This window comes from Microchirus variegatus (genome assembly GCF_963457635.1).
Source record: "Microchirus variegatus genome assembly, chromosome: 14".
In the NCBI taxonomy this organism is placed as follows: domain Eukaryota; kingdom Metazoa; phylum Chordata; class Actinopteri; order Pleuronectiformes; family Soleidae; genus Microchirus; species Microchirus variegatus.
Window position 1 is genome coordinate 7,560,204 of NC_139815.1, and position 27,785 is coordinate 7,587,988.

The following is a 27,785-nucleotide window of genomic DNA, read 5'->3' on the forward strand; positions in this document are numbered from 1 at the left end:
GTACAGTATAGTTAAATAAATAAATAAAGAATAATGGACAGTTAGGACAGTACAGCACAGTATGGGTTCCCTTCAGTTAGAGATGTATCTTGCAATAGCCACCTCCTGTTAAAGACCTCCTTTAAGATCAGTTAAAGCCTCCATCCCATACACCTCCCTCAGCTTCTGTTTCCACTATGCTTTTGGTCTCTGGTGTATGTGTCGTCAGGAGTTAAATCGAAAAGAAACAAAACTGCTAAACTGCTTTGTGTTTTGGTTGAGTGTGAAGTGGTGAAACTGTGGATTGTCCTAAGGGGATAAATAAAGTTATCTATAACACACAAATGTAAATTTTCTTTCACAAACAAAAACTCACTCTCACAAGATTAAAAATTTAAATACAGATCATTGTCAATTGCACTTAGGAATGAGACATTTTGAGTATGAATTGGACAGAAAAGACATGAAAGTTTTCCAGTATATCATATAAAGTCAAAGGACATATTCAGAAAGAAACGTCACTATTCCTTTTCACAAAATAACCTCTGGAAGACTATCAAGATCACATAAAGTACATGTATCAGTGTAACTTGATCTAATGGGACATTCTTCTTTAAATGCAATTCTCCACTCTCAAGCTTAGGCCTCATTAACTTTCTCATCATACCTCCCTCTTTTGCAGCCCCTGCATGGTCTCTCCCTACCTGCTATATGCACCCTAATAAGCCCCCCCCCCTCCTCAATAAGCCTTTCTGCCTGTGCTCATACATCGGAGCCAGATTTTGAAATGTGTTGAATCAGGCCATCCCGAGCCCTTGGGAATTGGACTTGCTGCATCATTGCACATCAAGCACAGGGTGGAGTTTATTTGGTCTGATTTCCTCCTGTGGACATACCATTAACTGATAACTGCGGCATCCTGGGGGAACCATATACGATGACTCACGAAATGAAGAGACATGCACAGAGAGAGATATCAGCCTCAAAAATGAAGGCAGTCCTTCAGGGCTTGAATAACTACCTGTTATCAGCAGGCTGCTCCATTTCAGTATCAGCCATACAGCGCTCGATGATGAATCTGTTATCTGGACTGAATTACATTAGGATTTTATATTTTCATATGATAGCTTTCCAGTTTCAGATTGCAGTCCTGTAGGTGGGATTCTGAACGGTGCTGGGTTGGTTTGGGTGGTTGTAACGCTGCTGCTGCCCACAGAGGGTTTGTCTGTTCTGTACCAACCGCATCGGAATAAGCACTGCATGTACTGTTAGGTCAGATAAAGAAATCAAATGCACTGACTTCTTGTGCAAATGTAATTTGAGATGTAGTGGGAAGCAGATGTGTCCACAGTGAATTTTACAGTAGAAGACTTTTGGTACATGTACATGCTGAGTGTTGCGATTTTTGCTTCTGGAAAAAAAGTGAAATTATTATTTTTTTTATTTTTTTTTTGCAGAATGGTGTGGTGGAGTGTCTTAGGATTTTCTGCCCTCCTGCAAACTGCTCGGAGGACTCGCTGCCTGTGCATGTTGACGGGACATGTTGTAAGAAATGCAGACGTAAGTATCAGCAACACAACATTTTATATGCAGTTTGACTGGATGGTTCAGCAATGGATATAACACATTTATTTACCAGCTCCTGACATGTTTACATTTTGTTCCACTGGATTCAGAAGACTTTCTGGTTCCGTATATAATTTAACTTACTTATTGCCATCTTACATAAACGTCCTGATCTGTTAAGATGTCATTGAGATATTCACATCTGAACTTGTTAAAAGGGACTTACCATGTTAATTTTCAATTGCCCCCAAATCTGGACCAGATTGATGCAGATAATGCATGAAACAGGGCCTTTGTGGATGATCATCTGATCCTGCATACGCAAATTTCGCTTTGACAGAGAAACAAACAGTTCAGCCACTGCTGAGAACGCTGTGTTGTATTGTAACCTCAGGCTCAGCGAGATCTCTGAAAAAACCTGATCTGGTTACGTAAACAGCATTTCTCCTGAACATCGGATCCTCCTGCTCCGGGCACATCTGCTTGCATACATTGAATCACAGAAGAAGAAGAAGAATGTCTGTTGTGGAGGTGTTTCACGAGCGAAAGTGTTTTCTGACTCTGGGTCAGACTCCGGGTCAAAGGCGTAGAAGGGACTGCGGCGGGGAGTCGTGACGAAGCTATTTTTAAACACTGTTCAAACAATGTTTTGATAATGAGTAGCAGTGCATCCACTCCCCCAGAGGGGGGAGCTGTGCTTCTGAGAGCTGGTGTGCTGATTGCGTCACTTCCAGGTATTGGCCAATCACAAGACAGTTTGGAAAGTCTGTCTTCTGGGGGTGAGATTTCAGTCTGAAACAGCGCTGCTGACGAGAGATTCAGTGAGGAGAGATTTCTATCGGCTCATTTACAGCAACTAGGAGGTTTTTGACCATAAAAACAAGTTGATGTATGTAAGTAGACCTCCATAACTCACATATATGTGCGATAGGACCACTCTATGGGAGCTTTAATAAAGTGAGAAGTTTCTGTTCTTGTTTTCAACACAGTATCACACTACTGGACTGGGAATAGTTGCTTTGCTCTTATTCTCTGTTTGTATAGTAATTGCTCTCAATAATATGTTTCTAACTATAAAAAGGTGAAGTGAGGGTAGATTTGGTACAGCACTAACTGTTCACCTCATGCCTCACTCTGTGCATGAGGAGACTAGAAACTTTTTTGTGAGCTTTTTTTAGAGAAACATTAATATAGTTTGTGTTGGCATTGGAGCAAAGTAGTCCATACTTCTGAATGTTTTGGTGTAACTACAACCTGCAGAAACTGATTTAGGTTAGATGTTCTGCTGGCACAGTAGAATCAGAGTAACTCTGCAGCAGCAAAGATCACAGGTGTCTGATTACCATGGAAGCTGAATTGGAAACCGTCGTTTCTATTATAAAGCACATGGATCTGGTAACAGTTCGCAGACCCATGGACAGCTGCGTCTCTCTTGCTGTACCGCAAAGCACTAAATCCCTGAAGTATAGTCCGTCGTTGAATAATTCCAAGCCTCCTCTGCCTCCTTCCATCCTTGCGCTCACGCTTTCTTCCTCCTCTACCTCCCTTGTGAACATCAGTGCCCTAGCAAAGATGAACGAGGGAGCAACATTTCGGAGCAGTGCTCCGGAGCTGCGACTGAGGGCTCCGTGGATTTGGACCCTAGAGAGGAGAAAAGCAGGACTTTATATCATATGCTTCATTTTCTATTTCTGCTTCATTGCCAGAGGAATATGTAGAAGGCTATCCTCTGTTGTATTCTTAATGCGCTAATACATTTCCTCTGTGTTTATGCGCACTCGCCAAGAACAAGTTTCTAATGGAATAAACTGCAGATGCTCAGTCTGGGAACTTTTTTCCAGATACTGTACAGTCTTAGATGCTCACTATTGGTAGGAGCTCATGTTAGGGGAGGGAATACTACATTTCTGGTATTTTTTATTCACCGAACATATCTTAAGAGTGTTGAAGCAGTGTTCTTACTGTGTGTCTGTTTTGTTTTTCCACAGCAAAATGTTCCTACATGGGACAAGGTTATGCTGAAGGCCAGCACGTTTTATCCGAGAGCTGCATGGAATGCAAGGTAACCCTTTTTTTTATATAATAAACCTCTATTTTCCAATCAGATCACCCTACAACATTTTACATTCAGTCTAAATGTGTAAGGGTTGTGTGGCGGTGGTGATCAGCTGATCAGCTTGTAATTCAATTAGCCAACAGGCCTTGTTCATTTTTTTTCTCCCTACCCCAGTCTTTTTCTTCTCTCTAATAGCGAGATATCCACGTAATTAGAGCAACGTATAAACACAGCAACACAAAGGCCTGATTTGAATTGGAGCTTCATCACTGCACGTGTTATAATTAAAGTCATCATTCCAGGTCAACATAAAACAGAGGTTAGCTTTCTTTACTCACAAGCTATGTATCTTTAAATTGAAAGAAAAAAGCAAAACATTTAAGCAATAATTGGGTACAGAGAGCCCCAAAATGGATTCCTTGACTCGTTATTAGACCCCTGAGACACTGAAACATCAGCATGTTCCTTGTAGCTTCAAGTAGGTAAAGCAGAACAAGTCTGGTCTCTTTTTTCAGTATATAGACTCTTAGAAATAAAAGTGCTAAGTAGAACCATATAAGGTTCTTCGGCTTGTCCTCATACGAGAACCCTTTCAGGTAGTACCTTTTTATAAAGGTTCCACCTGGAACCCTTTTGGAGGATTCCACCAGGAACCCTTTTAAAACCCTTTATTCAGGAAAGGGGTTTTAAAGGGTTCTCTGGATCAAAATGGTTCTTACTGGAACCATTAGTGTTACCAAGAACCCTTGAAAAACCCTTTCTTCGGGAAAGGGTTTTTCCCTTTTTTGCCCTTGTAGAAGGACTCTTTTGGAACCCTTATATCTAAGAGTGTACATTTATATGACACCACCGTACACATCGATCCGTTGACGCCCCCTTTATCCTCACTGTTGTAAAAACTCAGCACTGACGAAGCCCCCTGCCTTCTCCACTCCTGGCCAAGTGCATTTGTTTTCAACAGAACACAACAGAAGCCATGAATCCATGTTTCGCATTCTTCTCTCAATCGAAAAATGCCAGATGTCTACCTGTGTGAGGCCCAACACTTGGTCAGCCAGTCCTTTCCTCTTCCTTGCTTCCTCCAACAATGATTTTCTCTGCTTCTTCTTCACCGGCTCTGCCATGATGAAAGTCTAAAATAAATCTATCGCTGAATCTACCGACCTCCTGATTGTGAGGATTCTGGTTCGGCAGCCCTAACTTTTTTCCCACTAATAGATGGTGGGGGAGTGGAAAACAGCCGCCAATCTCCCTGCAACAAGCAATTTAACCATCATAATGACTAAAGAATTAAATTAGGGTAAAAATACTGCATGGTTCCTTCCACTTTAAAGCCATCCTTTACTCCAGAATGTGAACACTGTTTAATAGTTAATTGTGGACAAATTCTTTTTAGATGAGACTGGTTCAGATGTTAATGGGTAGTTGATGCTGCAAATTTCTTCCTTCTGACTAACTTGTCTTTGCCATTGACATCCACAATGTTGCACTACTTCCCTCCTTTTTTATTTTATTTATTACATTTTATCACATCCACACAGCCTGACCAACCCTGTCAACAGCAACAGTGAATAATGCAATGAATATACTTATTCTGAAATTATTCTACAATCTTAGATACTTTTCAGTTGGTTTACATTTGACTGGGCAACAATGGGTTTGATTTCTTTTTCTTATATAATGTGTGTTTAATGTAAAAATAGCGTAGCTTGAATTAATTATGTTAAATATTAATAACGGTGAAGGGAAATAATATGAGGAAGCATTTATATAGATCCTTTGTCCCCTGTGTTTTTGTCTTTCTTGGGCCTGACTCATTGTCTTCACACCTCTTACTGCCATCACCCTCCCTGACACTGTCTCACTGTTGCTCATTATTTCTTCTACTTATCACTGCTGCTTCCACTCTGTCCTCAGGAACAACCACAGCGTTGCCTTACTAATGCATGCAGTCCTCTAGTGTATCACAATATGGAGTCGTCGTCTGAATGTTCTATTGCTCAATAGGATTTTGTCAGGGTAAAAGCAATGTGGAGTTTTTGAAATTTTCCAAACCATTTTTAGGCTATTCAACTTTAGTTCAACATATGGAATAATCAGATTTAAGTAGTTTACTTAAATCAGGGAATTTTTAAATAATAATAACACTAGTCTAGAGTTACTTATTTTGTTTTAAAGGTCCCATACTATGCAAAATCAACTTTTTAATCATTTAAATCCTTATAAAAAACAATTTCCCCACGGGGATTAATAAAGTATTCTGATTCTGATGATTCTGATTCTGATATTTGGGTCTCTGGAGGCCATACCAGTTGCCAAAGTGTGAAAAAAGATGACTCACTCATGTTTTTGTGGTCCTCCTCAGTCTGAGTGCAGGAGATAAAACACACGATGTCGACTTCCGCGCTCACTGGGACGTCACAAGATGCTAAATTCCTGGAATTATTGTCTCGCGGAGCTCCGCTTTGTCCGCAAAAAACATGCGAGAGTACAGAGGAGGGCAACGGCATCCAAAAACTGGAAGTCCGCGAAAAGTTCTATTCTTGGCTGCACAGTGCAGCACAGAGTTCTACACAAACTTCCAGCCTCAGAGGATTTATCTGTCCAGTGGATACATGTTATATGACAGTAATGTGTCTGCTAGAGCCTGCAAATGATCACTTTTCCAAATGCTAACTGCTGTTAGCATATATAATCAGTTTTTTTTTCCTGTCACTTTCTTGCTCTCTGTATGCACACCTGCCTTATAAATGTACAAGGTGGAAACAGTCTTTTATGTTGTGCCTGTTTTCATGGCAAAAAATAATGTTTTTACTGGAGTTTTTTTTTTTTTTTTTTCAAAAGCGCTGCCACCCATAATTTGTGATTTCAAAACCATAATATTCAGACTGGAGTTGTGAGCTTCGAAAATATTTATTCATCCTAAAAAGCAGGGTTTCATTTCCCGCAACTTTATTTTGACCTTATTTTTTGAATTAAATGACTTCTCGACATTACTGGTGTTTCACCTCTTTCATCTCTGTCCCCCCAGAATGGCCTGATGGTGAAAATCACAGAAACTTGCCCAGAGATCAACTGCACCGTCAGTGAGCAGATCTTACCTGATGGTAGATGCTGTAATGTTTGTAGAGGTACGTCATTCTGTCTTTTTTAATAACTCTTCACATTTGCATGAATCAGTCTTTGTTCGGCTATGCATGTGCATGCTCAAACTCCTGTGGCTGCGGGGAGTAAATGCAGCCAGTCTGCCGGATTCAGGCAGTTCACCCTGCAATCAACATGATTCTCTCTTCTTCCAGCCAGTATAAATGCTTCTTGGCTGGAATACCTGCCCGAGCAGATTGGTCTGTCTGTTATAAGACACCTGCTATGCCAATTTGCCTGAACCCTGCTGCTTTGGCAGCGAGGTACTATAGGCTAAATAGCCATTGGTAATTCAGTAAATACACTGAATAAACAAACTGTATGAGACTGTCAGCTATTGTGTCATTATACAAGAAACCCAGGGCAGTCTGCGAGAACATTGCACAAGTCTTTTAGGAAAGATAAGCAGCATGACTTGGATTTACCACATACAGAGGAGGAAATGAAAAGGAGGGGGGTAGAAACGGCATCCAGAAGTTAAGAGTGGTGGTAAAGGGAAGGGATGACGAGAGATGAGAGAGAGAAAAGGTCAATGTGAAGGAAATGACAGCAGAGAAAGGAGAGGGGACAATGCGAGATAATTTATGGTCTGAGACGTGCTACGATGAAAAAGAAAGCAGGGAAAGGAGATGGACTGTGTTAATGTGTGCAAGGTTTGCAGCTGGGGTTTAAACCTTGAGTCCATAATTACAAATGTATTTGCATTTGCATCAGTTAAGCCAGTATGTCAGTTTAACACATATGTATTAATCATATCGTGGTCATTTTATACTAAATATAGTTAATTTATTTTTACACAGCTTCTTTTAGCACATTAAAAGTAGAGATGAAGGATAAATGTTGATATGTTGGTAGAGGAGGAAGAGGAAGGCAAACAAGGAAAGATATAATATATATAAGTAAGAGAGAAAGCTACACCACCGTTCAAAACTTTGGGGTCACTTAGAAATGTGAAGAATGTGACATTTTTTTGAAGAAAAATCACTTCAATGAATATAACATTAAATGAATCAGAAACACACTCTATACATTGTTAATGTTGTAAACGACTATTCTAGCTGCAAACGTCTGTTTTTTAATGGAATATGTACATAGGTGTATAGAGGCCCATTTCCAGTGTTCTAATGGTACTTTGTGTTTGCTAATGGCGTTAGAAGCTATTGGATGATTAGAAAACCCTTGTGCAATGATGTTAGCACAGCTGAAAACAGTTTTGCTGGTCCTTTGACAAGATTAGAAATAATGATTTTTATTCAAAATAATAATGTTGCCCTTTTGTCAATGTCTTGACTATATTTTCTATTCATTTTGCAACTCTTTTGATGAATGAAAGTGCAACTTTTATGGAAACCACAAAAAAAATTAAATTGTATAGGTGAGCCCAAACTTTTGACCGGTAGTTTATTTGTTGTAGACTTGTGTTGAAAAAAAGAAGAAAATACGAGATGGAGGTGAGAAAAAGGGCGACAGAGAGGATAGAAGAGTTTAGACTGTAAGACAAGACTGTAGACTCACACATGTTCACCCACTTACCCCCCAAACACACACACACACACACACACACTGGCACAGTGACGGTCATAAATCATCAACTCTGAGTTTTACTTGTGTCCTGGTGTTAAGTCTACAGAGTAATATTAGCTCTTTTAATTTGGTAGTTAATGAAATTGTCAGTTTAAGATATTTTTTTTTTATTATTCTTTAATTCTGTACTTTGGGACTGATTTCTATCTATTGCTAAATCAAAACTCCAACTACACTCTTAGAAATAAAAGTGCTTAGTAGAACCATATAAGGTTCTTCGGCTTGTCCTCATAGGAGAACCCTTTTTGGCTCCAGGCTTTTATAAATGTTCTTTAAAACCCTTTATTCAGGAAAGGGGTTTTTAAAGGGTTCTCTGGATCAAAATGGTTCTTACTGGAACCATTCGTGTTACCCTTGAAGACGCAAATGGTTCCAGGTAGAACCTCAACGCTTGTGGAAGAAGACTTTTGGAACCCTTATTTCTAAGAGTGTATCGCAAACATTTTGTCGTGTGACTTCTGTTGGAGCCAGACTGCACTCTACTGCACACTCATGGAAACCCTCATGTGCGAGTTATTCCTGTGTAATCAGTCCTTTAAACTGTACAATGCACCATGACATGTAGTGTGTAGAGTGAGAGAGGAAGAATAACGCTGACCTCGCTGCTCTGTCCTCAGTAATGACTCCCCAGACTCCCCATCTCTCATGGCTTTTATTTGCAGCCAGTCTGTCACTCATTACAGGACATGATGGGCCACATCAGCTTATACCTACAGAACAGGAGACAATCATCTGTCTGTCTGTCTGTGTCCTTTTCTCTCAGACTGATTTTCTGTCCATCTGACCGTCCTTTTTGTGTGCGTGTGTGTGATCTTTGTCGAGTTTGTTGCTTAATTAGATTTTAACCCTTAAAACACGAGCACATCGCAGACGACACATTCTCGCAGGTGCATTTTGCATTACCGCAATTACACGACGGTTTGCGAAAAGATTCCAAAGTGTGGATATTACGGCAGTTTCACTCATGCTGTTGCAGGAAGCAAGCAAATCAGTGTCTTTGTCACCAGAAAGGAAACAAGTGGGAGAAACGCCTGTGCATGCCATGGTCATTGAGACAAAAACTCAAACAAATGTTCTTTTAAATATGTTTTATACTGTTCAAATTTCTAATTTAGCAACGCAGAATCCGTTGAATCTGTTTGTTCCACAGAAAACGTTTTGTTTTCCTTCATTTTAAACTGTTAATACACCATTTTAACATGCAGTAAATAAGGGCCAGATATTGAAAGCCCTTTTATGGTTAAAATAAGCAAAATAAGGTCCAGACGGACATTTTGAGTCTTAGTGTTAAAGGGTTAAAAAGATTATGAACACGCTTTACAAAAAAAGATTTTAAAATTGGAACTGCTACTAGTGTATATTAAATGACACCAATGACAATGACATCAGCAAGCAGTATAGTGATGGGCCATGTTACTCGGGTTCATTAACATCTGCTTGTTTGTATGTTTGTTTGCCTTGTTTTGTACCATTGTCTTTGCCGTCAGCTAATTTGCATAACGATGTCAACTGGCAGCTTTGGATCATCCCACTGTTCTGTGTAATGGGAAAATGAAAAAAGCCAAAGTGAAATAATCAAACAAGGTATTCCAGGTGTTTTTTTTTGTGCCTTCTAAAACATAGTTTTATTTGAAGAAATTGATTCATCAATAGTTGAAAACCTGCTCATGGTCTATTCAGCTCAATAAAAGCTGTTACATCATTATGTTGTGTGCTTTTGTTTCACATTTCTTATGTAAGGTGTGCAGTGTTCTTCAAGGGCAGACATCATTTCCTGTGGTCCTTATTAGACGACTTATGAAGAGTCTACCGTTTCGTGGTGTACAATACCACGATGAAAACATAAATATTGCACCATATGTACAGCAGCTGTAAATATTATAAATAAGGCTTCTTGTCACCCACAGTGTTGTGACTGACACAAACAAGGTTACTCATTCGTGCATTTGCTTTGTTTTGTTTGTCTCTGTGTACTGTTGCATGTGCGTTCGTGTTCGCAATTTTTCACCGCCTTCCGAACGAGCGGAAGGCTGATTTTAAGACCAAAGTAAATCACGGCTTCCCCTGTCCCTCTGTTTCAGGTTATGACTTCTGCGCAGAGGGACTCATTTGTGGAGAAAACTCTGAGTGTAAAAACCGGAATACTAAAGCAGAGTGTGAATGCAAGAGCGGCTACGCCTCCATCCACGGGGATTCGACTTACTGTGAAGGTAGGAACTAAACCTTCCCCAGCTCGAGCTCATTCAAAGCTCACGTGACCGACTCAGGAAATCTACGAGCTCGGGATGATAAAAGCAACGCGTGGCTGTTTGTTTTCAGAAGGGAGATTATGCAGACTGAAGGCTGGAGACTTTGGTTGGTTTATGCAGGCCTGACAGGCCAGATACATTACTGCTTATAAAGCAGTGCGGTTTGGATGTGAACTTAGATTTTGGGAATAAGTTCGGTGATTCATGTGTATGTAGTTGTAGTTGTGTCCGTTTAATATATAATATCCACAACCATAACATCTCTGCATTTAAGACTGGTTGTCCTCCTCTTGTTGGTTTATTATGTATGATTTAAGTTTAAGAGAAAGTTTGAGCAAGTAATAAATACAATCACCCACCAAAGTTGGAGACCGACTTGATACGCTATGCATTTGATGAAGTGTCATTTTTCTTCCATTGCATTCTGTATTCTAGAAGATGAGTTTCATTTTTCTTGTATAAACCGTGTCTTGAGACATAATATAATCTGATCAGGATCCTTTAATCTCTGTGAAAAAAATCAAAGTCATCACTAAGAGTGTCGTTGTGCTTGTAATATGACGGTTGCTGATCTTGGCAAAGTTTGCATGTGTGCATGAATGAGACTTGCGATAAAGCTAATGGCTTTATTTGATTAAGAGGCTTGGGAGTGACAGTCGCCAGACTAAAGGATTTGCTTGACGCTCAGTGCAGTTGTCTTTGGGTCGGAGCCACAGCAGACTGTATGTATACTAAACGCGGTTAAAGCCGAGTAGCTTCAGTCGGTTTGCCTGTGTTTGATCTGCATGGAAAAGAGGTTTACTGAGAGCTTCACTCCAATCCACAACAGTACCATACCAACGAGAGCTTGGAGAGGCTGTTGTTGGACTAACTTTTTAATCTGTGGAGCCACAACTACTTTTGTTAAAGTGGAATTATCCACTTTTGGCAGTTGCTCCCTTAAGGCGGCTCAGATTTCTATTGTAAATGGATTAGTTGGAATCCTGCCATACAGTATGGTGGTATTTGACACTCGCACCCCTAACTTAAATTGGCTGAGGGAATAATGCCTCACAGCAGGGTTAATTACATATGTTTTTGTTGTTGTTGTTTTATTTGAGTTATAAACAAAGCTCACATGTCCGGTGGGGTGGTTTTACAATGGTTTCTTCTGTTGTAGATTGTGTCTGACACTGTCTCTACGATAATAATGTGACCATTGTGTCCTCCTCATAAATGTTTTAATGTGCAGCTAAATTATTGAATATGAGATTATACAGTATACCTGTAATCCGAGAGGGCTGAGACCTGGGGCTCACTTTGTTGATCAGTTGATGATGATGTTTTTCTGTTCATATACTGTTTATATATAAAGTGCCTTAGGGTGAAGTAAACATCAAAAATGCTTTACCACAAGCTACAACTAGGAACTACGCTAACTATAGAAATGCAGATCGTCTTCCTAGATGGAATTCCTTGGGAATCCACATTATTGGCACCCTTCTGCATGCTTATATATATACGTATATGTATATGCATATATATATATATATATATATATGTGTGTATATATATATATATATATACACACAGAGATATATATATATGTGTATATACATATATGTATATGTATATATATATATACACAGATATATATATATACATATATGTATATGTATAAATGTATACATATACATATGTGTATATATACATATTGTGCACATACATACATATATGTATATATACATATTGTGCACAGTGTCCATATTATGATTGTAGGTCTTGGTTAAGCATTTTAAAAATTGTTGTTGTGGTATTCTCCCTCATATTCTCCCTCATATCATGGCAGCCATATCTCCTCAGATGTCAGCTCAAATACTGTTGTCAGAAAAGAAAATTAAATCATTGATTTCTAAATGTGTTTGGAGTTGAATCCACAACTGAGTGGGATGTGATTTTTGACAAAAATTGCTTTTTCATCCGTGCTAGCATCCAGTGATCCTGCAGCATATTGCCTGTGTGCTGCAGCATGTATGACACGGAGCCCTATACCCAGGAAGATAATGTTCTCAAGGAAGGTTTTAATATTTAAAGCTCTCTGCCAAGTCTCTGGAAAACTAGAAATGTGTTTGCATATGCAGAATATGCACACATGTAGAAAACGTGAGCACATGCTGATGATGGTTTGTGCTGTGCGTGCCTGCCCACCAAAGCCTGAGTGTTTATTTATCCCATAAAAGATGCATGAATTTCTTTGTAGATTTAAGAGATGAGTTAAGTTAGAGGCATTTCTCTGCATACTGGCTGTTAAGGCACCTCTTACTCATCTTCCTCATCTCTCCAGATTGGGAAATACTTTGTATATCTTAGAAAAAGAAGGAAGGCAGCTGTGGCTATTGATTGTGCTTGTCAGCACACAGCAATTCAAAGGCTTGAATAGGGTTAACTAATGTCTTGCAGACTCTGCTTCAGCAGCTAAAACCTGAGCAGTCCTCCTTATGTTTATCGTCTTCGCATCACACCCCTGTTTGTGCTGGATCTGTTTACTCTACGTGGGAACAGAAATTCTACAAATGCACAACTGTAGTGTATGTGCGACATGTGTCTTTTGTTTAACTGCCATCACACTTTGATCCTGCTCTGAAAACAGATGCGTGTGAATGATTGAAACAGACGGTCTCAGCTCTCCTCCATCACCACTCAGTGGTAGCACCATCACCTATGAGCTCATGGACAGAGAGTGGGGCACAGTCCATGGTGTGCAGCATACACAGTGAACATGGTGATGTGGATGAAACTTTGGCTCATGGAAACAGCTCAGGCAAATTTGCATTATAATGTTGCCGGGTAGAATGCAAATGTATAGGAACTGGTGCACTGAGAAACTTTACCTCACCCGAGCTTGTTACTGTGTTGGTGGTAGTTGTACTTTCTAACCGCAGTTACTTAAGCTGACACATTACACTAACACGTAACAGCATGTATATATGCAGGCCCATCTCATGAAACATAACTCTCACTAGGTTGAGAAATAATGTATGTAAACTAGACTAAATAGTGTGAGATGGGTCTGATGTAAATTTTTTGCTAATCTATCTATAAAGCAAGTTGGGTCTGTCGGTTGAGCATGGCGCGATTGTGTGCATTCTTGATTTTAACGTTTTTTGGAGTCATTTTAATTTCGCTGATTTATCACGCTGCACCAGGCAGGGGGCGCCGTCAGAACACACTAGCGCTATCAGTCTGAAAACCGGAAGTCCGCGAAGTCCGCAAAAACCAGAAGTCCGCCAAGTCCGTGAAAAGTTCTATTCTTTTTTTTTTTCCTTCTTTTATCCAGGTAAAAAAACTCATTGAGATTTAAAACCTATTTTCCAAGAGTGACCTGGTCAAGACAGCAGCACAAACACAGAAATAGTTACAACAAGACACAAGTAGAATACGATCACACACTACAGATAAAACAAGGGTGGGATTTCATAATAACACAGTGCAATCACAAGATCCTAGTGAACTAATTTAACTGGCTTTTATAATTGACTTGAATTCCCCCAGAGCTATGAGATGTGTCAATTTCAAGTCCTTCTGCACAACGTTCCAGGTAGACGGGGCAGAAAATTTAAAAGACTTTTTGCCCAGTTCAGTTTTGACTCTTGGAACCTGCATTTGTATAATGTCCTGAGAACGCAGGCCATATCGGCTGTGGTTTCTACACATAATGTAAACACAAATATGTAGGCAGAAGTCCAAGAATGGATTTATAAATAAAAGTCAGCCAGTGAGAGAGACTGCAGACATACAAAGATGGACAATGTGCAACGGCATATAAGGAACAATGATGTACACGATAGCTGCAGCCAGTCATAAAACGCAGATCACAGTGGTATACAGAATCCAATTTCTTTAAAAACTGATCAGGAGCATTCATAAAAAGCAAGTCTCCATAGTCCAACAAGGGTAAAAACGTTGTGGTGATCAAATGTTTTCTAACTTGAAGTGAAAAACATGATTTATTTCTAAAAAAGAAACCCAATTTCAATTTCAACTTTGAAACAAGTTTATCGATGTGCAGTTTAAAAGACAGATGCTCATCAATTAGAATGCCTAAGTATTTATAAGATGTGACCATTTCAATTTCGACCCCGTGAGCAGTCAACAACTTGACTGAAGGTGAGACTGAAGCTGCTTGCCATTTGAAAATAACATGGTCTTTGATTTTACTGCATTGAGCACTAACTTGAGCTGTGTCAAACGGAACTGAACAGTGTCAAAGGCTCAACAACTCAAGTGATTTTAAAAGCTGAAGATGATGTGCAATAAATGACTGTATCGTCAGCATAAAAATGGGACACAGCGTTAGACAATTTATCACAAAGATTATTCACATAAATTGTGCACCTTAATAAACAATTGGCTCCACAGTGCAGCACAGAGTTCTACACAAACTTCCAGCCTCAGAGGATTTATCTGTCCAGTGGATACATGTTATGACAGCAATGTGCCTGCTAGAGCCTGCAAATGATCACTTTTCCAAATGCTAACTGCTGTTAGCTCCCAGTAGCCTCTGTGGCTGATGTCATTTCCTGTCCCTCGCTTCACTTTTTTGTTTGTTAAGGTGGACCTAAAGAGATACGACTACACAGAGCGTTCTGAACAGGGCTGTTTTGGCAGGGTGCTTGAACTCCTTTATTTTGCAGTCCAGGTGATATTAGCCTACTGTTGTACACAACCTGCGGTTGTAACATGCCTAAAAATCTTCGTGCTACGCAAAAGAGGAGACGTGAAGCAATGTGCTGTAAGTTTTGTTTTACTTTATTCTTACTAGTTATTGATTAAACAAAATACATGATACAATTCCCTTTGTAGGTAGTTTTTCAGATACTCACACAGCATAATATGGGCTTATCAAAGGCTTACTGAACTCATTATCTTTTGTTTATGCTATCTATAAAATTATTTGTCATCTAGAGCTGAGAAGATTCACTCAATCTCCCACGGGTGAATATCACTGTTTGTTGTTGTTGTTGGCAATTAGTCATTAATTATAGCCTAAAAGGATCTGTATAGTTGAAACACAGTGGATTCATCCCACTCACTCACCATGATGATGTAAATAAAGAAAATACTAGACATACAACGTGTTGGTAATAGTTGCATCAGCCGAGGGCAAACAACATAATTCCCTGCTCCCTGGCTGAGTGCTGCAGGGACCCTCCTCCCAAATGGCTGGCTGTTACCACAGAGGCTGACTACTCAGTGTTTTTTTTTCTGCAGTGGGTGAAATCCCAGGATGGGTCTCATGCTGAACCAAAGTGCACCTACATACAGTACTTCATATATTTGTTTCACTGCACATGTTCTCACACTTATAAGGGCATTTTTTTCCTCAATATTACCAAGTGATCTTCCTCTTAAGTGTCCCTTTTGTGCACTTCCTTCCTCCTCCATGTTCCAAATTAAAGGCTTCGTCGCCACGCCTCGTCCGTAGAAATGTTTATGGTTGAGCACATACATTGCAGCAGTTAGTAAGACTTCAAGTCTTTTCACATATGTAGAGTAGAAGCTTATTTCCATAGAAATGGAACATCAGGAGGTGATTCTGGAGAATCCTCTTGCTGTGAAGAACCCTCTCGGGTCACACTGCCCACATTAATGACTCCATTTAGCTCCCGTTGTGCCCTGTATGATCCAGCTCTTATGTGCAACTCCAACACAGTCTTGTCCTTGGATTTGTTTCATCGTTTCACCAGCTATGTATTTTGTTTGCTATATATTTAATTGAGTCTATAGTTACCAAGCTTTCAAGCAAATGTCTTTTCTTCTTCACTCTTCTGCCAATTTCCAGCTCGAGATGCATTCTTGTGCAGTTTATTTGACCTGCAGCCAAAATTATTATTATTTTTTTTATGTGAAATAAGATTACATCCCAGTGCTAGGCCAGCACATCAAACTTAACGGGGCTATTTCTGTTTATTCAGCGTGCTTTCATTTAGTTTCAGAGCAGCCAGACTCCCGGGTTCAGGGACTGACTCTGATGTGTCCCTTAGCTAACAGGCTCTGGGAAAAAGGCACTTTATGATGTCCCTGATCTCGACTCAATCTCTGCTGACAGCAAAACATATTTCAGCTCTCTTCTCTTCTTTGCTCTCTCGAGCGCTTAACTCTCGTTGATAATATGTTGTGCCTTCGGTGCTAATGGTATCACAGTTAAATTTAACTGGAACTCTTTGGGCAGACTTCAGATAGTGCAGTTGATGTGTTGCCTTATTCTCAGTGGTGCACAGAAGCAATATCAAACATACCCCCAAATATATATAATGTGTAATTTGAAATACAATTAGTTTATTGATTAAGAAAAATGATAAAGACATTATTGTAGGAACACGTCATCTTAAATACTTTAAGCTGTAGTGACCAGATCACATTGAGTTGCGTTAATTGGAAATTAGCTCAATAATTTCACTTTGGAGCCAACTATTGGTGCCACCAGTGGATACAGCCCAATCAGTCTGTGTCAGTGAATTATTCTACATAAAATCTATAGTGTTAGTGCGGATGTTGAGTGGCTGTGAACATTGGCCTGTCAATTCTGCCGACATGGTGGTCAGGAATCAATCTTTTGGGGCAAAGTCAAAGCTGTTTTATTCATTAAAAAATGTGTTCAAAGACCGCTGGTCAACCCCTGGAGGAACTCTGTGAAACACCTTACCACAATAAAATGATATTGTCTCCACACCTAATCATATCTTGAACTTTGAATATAAACTGTGTTAACCATCAAATCAGATATACATAGTTCACATTTTAACAGGATCAGACTGGAGAACTCTTTTGTGCATCAGTCAATTCTAAAATTAAGAGTTAAATCCCAGATCAAGTTAGTTAGTCTTTTTTTTTTTTTTTTTATGAAATTGCTATCATTTGTTCCTAAAAAAAACTAGTAATAGACAATAGCCCGTTTTGGGACATGTTGTTACCCTTCTCTTTGGATTTTTCCGCAGCCTAAAAACAGGATTACTGTGAAAAACCAGCATGTTTTACAATCTAATGAATGTTCACTCATCTTCTACTGCTTTAACCTCCACATGAGGGTTGCGAGGGGTTGCTGGGGCCCAACCCCAGCTGACACAGTGCTAAAGGTGGGCTACACTCTGTCTGGACAGGTTGCCAGTCCATCACAGTGTCATATGGAGACAAACAACCATCATTTTTGGAGTGTGGGAGATCTAATGATTATTGCACCAGATAAATGACCTTGTCTTTGATTAAAAAGAAGTATGATTTTGTCACAGATTTATTTTTAAAATTTTCTTCTTGTGCATCTCCTTAAAAAGAAGTAAAAGAAATGAAAGTGTAAACGGTGTAATAGCATGGCCAAGGATAGTTGGACACCTAGAGAACCTTTAACCTTTTCTTGGTCGCTCTAGTAAAAAAATGCTTCTCATATCCATATTATATGTCCACCTCCAAGACACTGATGAATTACGATTCAGGAAGACATTTTGTTCAATTTCATCCAGTTCGTCTCTTCATGTTGGTGGGATTTTTTAATCATGCGTGGGACAAATACAGTGACTGACACACTAAGACTAAGATAATGTTACGTATGGTGGTGGGAAGCTGCAGTTACAAACAGACAGAATTATAGACAGAACCATGCAAGTGCAAACCTGGAGGAATCTTTTCCACTGAGCTTAGAAATGAGCTCATCAAGGGCAACACATGCCTGCAGAGCTCCCACTGTCTGGATGAAGGCGTGTGTGTATGTGTGTGTGTGTGTGTTTAGCTGTCCTGGGTTTTCAGATAAGCTCAAGAAAACACGACGTGTCTCCACCCAGAGTGCAGCAACTGCCCTCTTGCTACGGCTAATCCGCTAAAAGTGACAGCTTGTGCTTACTTTTCCCTGCTGAGTCTGGTCACACATAACAACATCGGGAGCTGGGGAAACATGGAAATACACATCGACAATGTGTCATGAAGGTTTTATTCGTTCTATATGACTTCAGTGTCAGGTCATTGCTATTACTGTTTTCATTGCATTGATGATGAGATCTAAAGCAAGTGCCGTGAGGCCTAATAGAAAACAAAGTGATTTATTGATCGGTAACAGTTTTGGTAATCCTCATTTGTCCTTACTCCTTCTGCAGTGATGGAAGCAGTAGTGTACATCTGTCTCTTGTGGCGGTGGTAAGGGCGGCGAACTGAATTGCCACTCACTCTGTAGCATTAAAGAGTAATTGCTTGTGTTTGTACGTCTGTAATTCAGTTCAGGTTTTTCATTAGAACATTGCCTCAAAGGTGCTAAAACAGAAATGCAATTAAAAGTAACAAACAGAAAATCAAACAGAGTTCAGCATTCTTTTCCCAATTAGCATGACCAAAATAGTCTGTTTTCAGCATTATTGCAGTAGATTGTTACAATTAGGGATGGCATGATACTATTATTTTTTGGGTCCAAACTACAACTAGTAACTACAGATACCAATATCAGTCCAATTCAGTGATTTTACAAACTTTAAATTATGAAGCTGTGAACAACACATTTGTGCCATTTCAAGCTAATCACTTTTCAACTGTGTAACAAATATTCTTCCCCCGAAAAGAAGAAATAAACAGGACCCAGCACATGACAAACAGTCATGTGCTGGTGACTAGTGAATAGTGAAGCATGCAGGATTCATGATTCAAAATGATTCAGTTTTAATGATTTCTTTGTTATGTGGACCAAAGAAACGAAGGAAATGTTCACATTTAAGAAGCTAAAACAATCAGAAATCTTGTTTTAATAATGAGAAAATCTTCAAATCTTCTTGAAATCAAAATTACAACCATTCATTTAGTAATCGATTCATTTTTTCAGCTCTAATTGTATTTGACATTTTTAGTAATATTGACCAGTATCCGACAGATACTGATGCTTGTTTCTAAAAGCACTCATACTATCATTTCATAATCACTATTATCATCATCACCTTTTGGTGTTGTTACATTTTAATTATCAATCCAATTTCTGTAGCACTCACAAACATATCAACAAGAATGTCAATAAATACAAAAATGACTTGGAAGGAGTGACATTAACTGTGATGAATCTGACAAGACATACAAACAGTCTTGTTTATAACCCTAAACAAACAAAGTTGTACATGCTGAATCAGCACCTGGGAGCTTGTTGCAAACATTTGTTGATGCTGGACCAAGTTTACCAGTTTGAATGTTATGTTTAGTAGTAATTATCATGATGTGGCTAACTGTTTCACCCATAGGAACAAATAATAAAGAGGGATATAGATGCAGTTAGCAGGTGGCTGTAAATGTGAAAATAAGCAGTAAGTTGGGTAGATAAAGAAAATGAAAAGCTACATTTCTTATTTACTCTACTTAGCAGTGTAGTGTTGCCCCGATTAAGCAATTAAATTGTTGAAGTTGTCACAACAACAAAAATTGTGAGAACTGCCAGACTATAATAAAAGACAAGTTAACAGATGGGCAGGGGTATTAACAAAAAAGGCTTCTTTTTCTCTGCTCAGACAGTGATGATGAAAGGCTGTCTCGTGTTAGAGAGAGGCAATGCTGTTCTCCAGGCGCTGTCCATGGTGCTGGAAGTCTGAGGAAAACCTCTCTGGGAGCAGCGGGTGGATTGACTCAGCCTGCTGTGTACTACTGGCAAAGGTTTGCTGGAGTCACAGTGGGTGAGCACTCTGGTTAAAGGTCAATGTAATGAATTACAGTCATTTTCCTGAACGTCAGTGAACCGTGTGTGTGTGTGTGTGTGTGTGTACTCCTCTCCTTCACCCTGTCCCACTGCTGAAACACTCCTCTGGGTGGCATCCATATTTGCCATCTGCACTACACTGACTGCATGAGTCCCAACACACGCTGTCCTTGGCAACACTCCTCCCCCTCCCTCGTCTCTTTCCTCGTGCTTTTTATTCATCCCTGCTTATTCCCGTTCAATTTCCTGACCGTTTCTGAGCTGCAGAGGATTGGGGTGGTAATCCTCAAGCCAGAGGCTTTACTGGCTTCCTGCTCTGCATGGTCCATGGGATGAGGCGTTTAAATTTCAACTGGAATTGAGCCTGAAACGTCGCATCCATGCAAGCTAGAAAAGCAAATGCTCCAAGTAGCCTTGTGGGAGTGACTGTGGAATGCCTACAGGCTTGATTTATTTAATTAACTTAAATACCTGTTTAGCCCGTGTTTCCCTATTAGATAGATTTTGGAGTTCAATCAGATTCAATTCCTCAGCTGTCATACAAGAGAAGATATATAATTTTCTCTCTAGCACATGTTAAAGCTCACATAGCGTGGTCCTGTTGCACATAAATGTGAGTTATGGAGGTCTACTTACATACATTAACTTGTTTTTATGGTCAAAAACCTCCTAGTTGCTGTAAACGAGCCGATAGAAATCCTCTTTTCTTACGGTGTTTCCCAGGCGCTCAGAAGCGCAGCTCCCCCTTCTGGAACGGTGGATGCACTGCTCCTCATTATCAAAGCACTGTTTTAACAATGTTTAAAAAATAGCTTCTTCGCGACTCCCCGCCGCAGTCCCTTTTATGACTTTGACCCGGAGTCAGACCCAGAGTCAGAAGACACTGTCGCTCGTGAAACACCTCCACAACAGATGTTATTCTTCTTCTGCGGTTCAATGTACTCAACCGGATGTGCCCGGACTAGTGCCCGGAGCAGGAGGATCTGCTGTTCCGGAGAACCGGTGTTTACGTAACCGGACCGGGTTTTTTCAGAGATCTCACTGAGCCGGAGATTACAATAAAACACAGCGTTCTCAGCAGTGGCTGAACTGTTTGTTTAGAACCTTCAGGGCTTCATAAACAATGTAATGACGCAGATACACACTAAAAAACAGCGTTAATTGGAACTTCCAGTCTAGGTCTGCTTTAAAGGCTATTCTATACTTTAATCTTGCTGCAGAGAAGGAAAGCAAACATCATGTCATTTCTGTAATCTTTTATGTTTCAATGAATCTCATGAAATTGTGAAGTGCTTTGACTTATTGTTACTAATAATAACACAACTACAATTTACACTAGGAATGATGATATGTTACAATCTTAGAAATAAGGGTTCCAAAAGGGTTCTTCTACAAGGGCTGAGGTTCTACCTGGAACCATTTGCTTCTGAAAAACTCTTTCCCCAAGAAAGGGTTTTGGTTCTTGGTGGAACCCTCCAAAAACGGTTCTTCTATGAGCACAAACCCAAGAACCTTATATGGTTCTTCTTAGCACTTTTATTTCTAAGCGTAGCCAGTGACAAATTGCCACTTCAACACTGGTTAGACCGACTGCACTTTGTCAAATGTTGACTTGACAAAGTGCCTGTAAAATCTCATTTTCTGATGTTAAGTGTCCTCAATTTTGAATTACGAAATGATGATTGGAGGCTAGTTCATGTGTGTTTTGCCTGGAAGGTGAAGATACGGCTGTGGTCAAGTCTAGATAGAGACAGACGCTCCTCCTCAGTCATCCCCAATCAGTTAATTACAGCAAAAACCACAGGGACTAATGATCATATTCCACTGGGTGGTAATGACACAATTATGACTGTGAGGCCATCAGTCATCTCCACTTAGCTTAGACATTGTCCTTGGCCTTTCAGACACATTCCCCCACATTCACACACACATACAGAGAGAGAGAGTCATGAATAAGACAAAAACTCAGATGATGGATTGTCAGAGAACTGAATTACTCTCTTGCACAAAGTTCCTGACATGACAGGGCATTTTGAAGGACAAGAATTATATCCAACCTACAGCAAATGCACTCCTGCGACAAAAACTATGCATCACTAGTATGAATTATGTACGGTTTATCAAGTGATGAATGAATATGTTTTGGCTCAGTTATCCACCCTTCTTGATAAAATGACATAGCTTCTATGTCATTTCCTTTGCAGTGACTCCTGACTGAATTTATTCTGAAGTTCATCTTTATTTGGGGATTGATTTTAGCTGTCGGAGCACATGTCAGGGATTTTTTCGCTTGGTGTAGTCATTTTCTGCTCGACTCGGAGTGCTTTATGACCCAAACACTCTGCCAGGCCGCCATACATTCTCACACTATATTTAACCGCTGGCAATTAAACCAAACAACAGCCGTTTGTCGTTTCTGTCACAGCACTAATTTAATGCTCCAGTGCAAACAAGATGAGCTGTGACTTCTTACGGAAGTCAAGATGATGATGTGCTCACTCTGTGTCTGTAGAGAAGCACACATGCATGCACGCGATTGAAGGTCAGATGTTCAAACTGCTGTAGTGTGGGCAAAATATATCATTCTTGAAGACCACACTGTAGATTATTTCAATATATACACAGTAGAATTAAACATGTCATATAATCCATTGGCTTTGAAGATACCATTTTTTTAAAAAGCTTGTTTGAGTGTGCACTTAGCTGCCATCTTAGCCTACAACAGTTTATTCTTTTTTAGGGAGGATTGCCTCGGGGTATTTGAAGCAACTGAGGCACAAGCAACCACATCTGTCAATCAAGAAGTACAGTCACAATGAAAAAAACCTTGATAACAAACCTATATTCTGAAAATCGCTGACAACTTTGGCTGTAATTTGAAACAAAGCAACTTTAATTTGATTTTGTATTTGTTGGAACAAGTCAGGACGATCTGTTTAACTGATCTTTTGGGGTCTGAGATTTTGAGGAGACCGGCACAAGAGAAAGTCCAGCTTTGACTCTTCTGCTTTGAAATATAACATTCAAACTGCCTTTGAAAAGCCAGTATGGAACAGACCATTTTTAAAGGAGGGGGAGAAGAAAACCTGAAGGAAGATGTTTTATATCTCTGAGATGTCTGAAACAAATGTGACAACACGATTTAGCACAGTTTTACATTGAAGTTTATATGTCTGTTGATGTATAAAATACAGAGTATATACTCTTGTCCCTTGTCCAATTTCTGTTGTCTATATTCATACATACATATACTGTATACATTATGTTTCCACCAATAGAAGCCTGGCATGTTTTGGTGTCAACAGCACAGAGTCCCAGGAGTTAAAAATATTTAAGCTCTAAACTCAATTGTGCCACGCTTCAAAGGGGCTTAAAAAACTGTCTCGTGGCAACAGCAGGCGCCTCATCTAGTGCTTTCCCAAAAATATCTGCCAAGCCCTTCCAGCTATAGTACTGATGCTCAAAGTACAAAGCCTCAGCTCTCTGCACCTATTACCAAAAGCATGTCATCTGTAGCTGTCTTTGAGAAGTATATTTGAGCCTGGGTGCAGGAGTTCAGGTTTGCCAACACAGTGAGGAAAAGTTCATCAATTTATTCAAGGTTTACATGATCAAAGCTGTGCATGAAGCATTAGTGTTTTTTTTTTTAAATATATAATTCAGATAAATCTTGGTCACAAGTCTGATGAAGTCCAGAAGCAGCAAGTAGCGCAAAGTGCCGATTATCATCTGCTCTTTGCTAGTTCAAAGGAGAGTTGACAAACTTGGTTTCTGCAAATAATTCTGACGTTGGTTTATAACTGAGAACTCACAAGGGTCTATCAGGCAAGGTGGGCTTCTTCCTGCATGTGTGTGTTGTACTTGATAGGTAAGAACTTGTTAGGTTTTAGGCAAAACTATGAATTGTGGTTAGGCGTCAACTGGTTATAAAAGAAATATTTCACTGCTGGAAAGATGGATGTTTATGAAAACTGGGTCATCTAGTCGAAATGTGATGATGAACGACAACAACTCCCAACAACAACAACTCTGAAGGCTAACGCTATCAGATATCAGCTTGTTTGCAGCTATCAACCACCTGGTGTTTGGAGAAGGCACTGAAATGTAAAAACTCAGAGGGCTTGCCGTCTCCATTTCCAAAAGAAATAAGTCCCTGAGAGGTAAGACTGACACTAATACACAGAGATTGTCAAAGTGTTTGATAGACAATTAGAAATATGTAAGTCAGCTGTTAGCAAAGTAAAGTCACCTTGTTTTCGCTTGAAAATAATTCCAGTGATATTAAAATGTTATTCATGTTTGTTCAAGAAGAAGTCAGTACTGCAACACAGGCAGGTAAAACAAGACAATGAGCACAACGTTAGCGATGCAAGGTATTTGTCCTTACAGTAGCATAGAAGTAAATGAACTGTGAAGATGCTAACGTTAGCTCAGCTGGCATTGCATGTCAACAGGGACGAACGTGAAAACAAAGCAAACACAAGGCAGTCCTGCAGCGCAAGCCACCAGCACAGGAAACAAGGATCTGACTACTAGCAGGCCCAGGCCTGTGCGAGCCAAGGCAACAGCAGCCCTGGAACACCAGGAGCAATGCAGTGGCAGAGACACAGCCCCAAGACAACAGCAGTGAACAATCCCATTGAGACAGAGGAGCAGAGGCAAGCATTAGAAATAAAGTTGAGACAAAGCCATTGGCTTGGCTGTCGTTTCCAATTCACCATCGGGATCCTGAAATGTGTCTCCAGGATGTGGCCCAAAGCTGTGGTGCTCTGTTACACATGCAGCCGTTTTCTTGGCCAATTTCTTAATTTCTTCATCCTCACCGACAAGCAGGTATTTTCCCTTGGCCTCTGCTGCTGCACCCACGGCTTTCTGGGAATGAGGTCCCGTCCCTTATGGGTGGGTCGGAAAAGTGAGGAACTAGCGCTGACCCGAAAATGACCCAATTCGCAAAACAAAGAAGGAAGACATTTCCCGACTTTTATTATTATACCCTTATTCAAAGAGACTTGCACAATTATTCAAAAATGCTACCCCTGTTCTTGTAATACAAAGCTAAATGCAAATCGGTGAAGTATTCGTTTAAGGCTAGGGATAACTTTTGCAGTGCAGTGTTCAAACCAAAAAAAGGCACATACTTGATGACAGCTCAACTCTGCTCACGATGGAAGAGAAACTTATAATAAGCAAAAGTCGCTATATGCATGACAAGCAGCTAATTTGACAACTTACTAGCTCATATCGAGGCCAGGCCAGTATTTCCCGAAGTGATACAAACTACAGATGTTTTGTCCCAGCTGTGGAGCATCTGATCGCCATGCGAACATATCGGTGGAAGCAATTCTCGTCCATACGGAGCTCCCAAAGTAAACGGTGTAACTCGCCTACTTGTGTCCAACTCCAGATGGCATTGAGGAACCACACGTGACGATGGTTTCTTCTTTGCAGATAAAGTGCAACACTGCATCTGATATCATCCATGGTTGACGGTGAAAATAAATACCCGTTTCTTCTGCCTTCTTCGGCCAAATAAGTCCCAATGCAATTGGCGTGAACACAGCACAAGAAGAATAGCTGACAAACCTGAATCCATTGTCTATATCAAGTTGGTTGATATCTGACAATATGTGATCATGTACTAACTCTAATTAATGGATGTGCTTTTAATCCAGCCCTAAACTTGTTTTTGCCTGTAAATCCCAAATGACAGAATATGTAGTAAAGAGAGAAGCTGATTATTTCATGGCAGCTGTTGAGCTTAGTGTTGTCAGTCGGAGGTTGTAACAAGTGAAGAAACAAAAAACTGTTTCTTGTGTTTACGCGCTTCCTCCCAAAAGGCTTTAAACCTTTATTTGTACAGCTGGGAAAGGTTGAGCATCTAATAAAGAGCAGATGGTCGATTTTGGGTGACCTTCATTTGAATGTCCTTGCACAAAGGGAAAAGGAAGTCCCCGGTAACACTGTGATGGATGACCTACACCTAACAAATGTGCAGAATTCTGTATTGATCCAATGGCATGGTAAAATCTTGCTTCTACCCTGTTAAACACAATGCAAATGCTCAACAAGCCAGTGTCAGTGATTATTTAACGTATCTTCATCAAGTTACATTTCCTTACTCAGTATCTTCAAACATGGCAGTTTTTATACCAAAATAAATAATGTATATGATTAGGGTTTTACCACAGGGAAACTTAATCACATCTAACAGAAAGCCAATATTTGCAGAGATAAATTGTTCTCACTTTAATCAGGACTTCATCATCATACACAGTAACAGATCAAGCCAAAGCTGTGAATGAGTGTCAGTGTCGCTGTGTGAAGAGGAGTCGAGCAAGCACAGGGACAGCTGAGTGACATGATAATTGAGCCCTGGGTTATTCACATGTTAGATCATTTAGTGAGTCACATAGTAGAGAAGGGTATCCTCTGCTTGGGAGCTGTTGACTTCATTAAGAACAGTAATGGTGTGTAATGATGTGATAAGGCTTTAGCCTGTCAGAGTGCAGCACCAGGGTTTTGATAACCTGCACCATAACCATAATAACAGGGCACATGGCAGTGTTTGGGCATATGCTGTCTGTCTGACTGGCTTAGGCTTGGGGTCAGTGATCAGGTTTACCAAAGGCAGAGTTTTGGAGTTGGCTAGGGGGGACGTGTTTCTGTTTGAATGTTGATCTACTTTATGTAAATGATAGGCTTTGCAAAAGAAACCCCACGATCTATGACTTCACTACTTTAAAGGAGACATATTATGCAAAATCTACTTTTTAATCTTTTTAACGCTTATACAGTATTAAGGACTCTGGAGGCCCTATGAGTAGGCAAAGTGTGAAAAAAGATGACTCACTCATGTTTTTGTGGTCCTCCTCAGTCTAAGTACAGGAGATAAAATGTTGACTTCCCGCACTCATTGGAATGTCATATTTCACTAATTTCCAGGAGTTGTTGTCTCACGGAGCTCCGTTTTTTCCCAAAACAACGCGAGATTGCAGACGAGTTCTTCGTTTGTTGTTGTCTGCACAGTGCAGCACAGAGTTCTACACAAACTTCCAGCACTCAGAGGATTACAGTGTCCAGTGGATACATGTTATATATGACAGCAATGTGCCTGCTAGAGTCGGCAAATGATGGCTTTTCCAAATGCTAACTGCTGTTAGCTGCCTGAGCCTCTGTGAAGCTGATGTAGTTTCCTGTGTCTCATTTGCCTTTAAAGAGACAGGCACTCAAAAGCGAGCATTCTGAACAGGGCTGTTTTGGCAGAGTGATTGAACTGCTGTGGTGCTTCATCCTTAAGGTATTTTGACCAAAGCATGTTCATTAGGACACCAGGGAACCAGATTAGAAATAGGATATAATATGTCTACTTTAAAACTACAAGCTTGGCACTATTGCCTCTGCATATCACGCCACATTTAGTTGCACTTACTGTCAGTAAATTTAAAAAAAAGTGTTTTTCCCACAGAGCAAAAGTCTCTGTCTCTGAGGTTTACACAGTGAATAATACTTTGAGAGG

At 40.0% G+C, this 27,785-nt stretch overlaps 1 protein-coding gene across 1 annotated transcript in view; it reads left to right on the forward strand.

Annotated features, from left to right (window-relative positions):
• The window catches only part of LOC310936933 (protein kinase C-binding protein NELL1-like), a gene marked incomplete at its 3' end in the record, with an annotated part of 241,541 nt that overhangs the window by 100,565 nt on the left and 113,191 nt on the right, over positions 1–27,785 (forward strand). The window contains exons 9-12 of the mRNA XM_083901097.1: positions 1,437–1,539; positions 3,534–3,607; positions 6,633–6,732; positions 10,411–10,539. Coding sequence (XP_083757223.1) covers positions 1,437–1,539; positions 3,534–3,607; positions 6,633–6,732; positions 10,411–10,539 — 406 coding nt within the window. The remainder of the gene's footprint in view (positions 1–1,436; positions 1,540–3,533; positions 3,608–6,632; positions 6,733–10,410; positions 10,540–27,785) is intronic.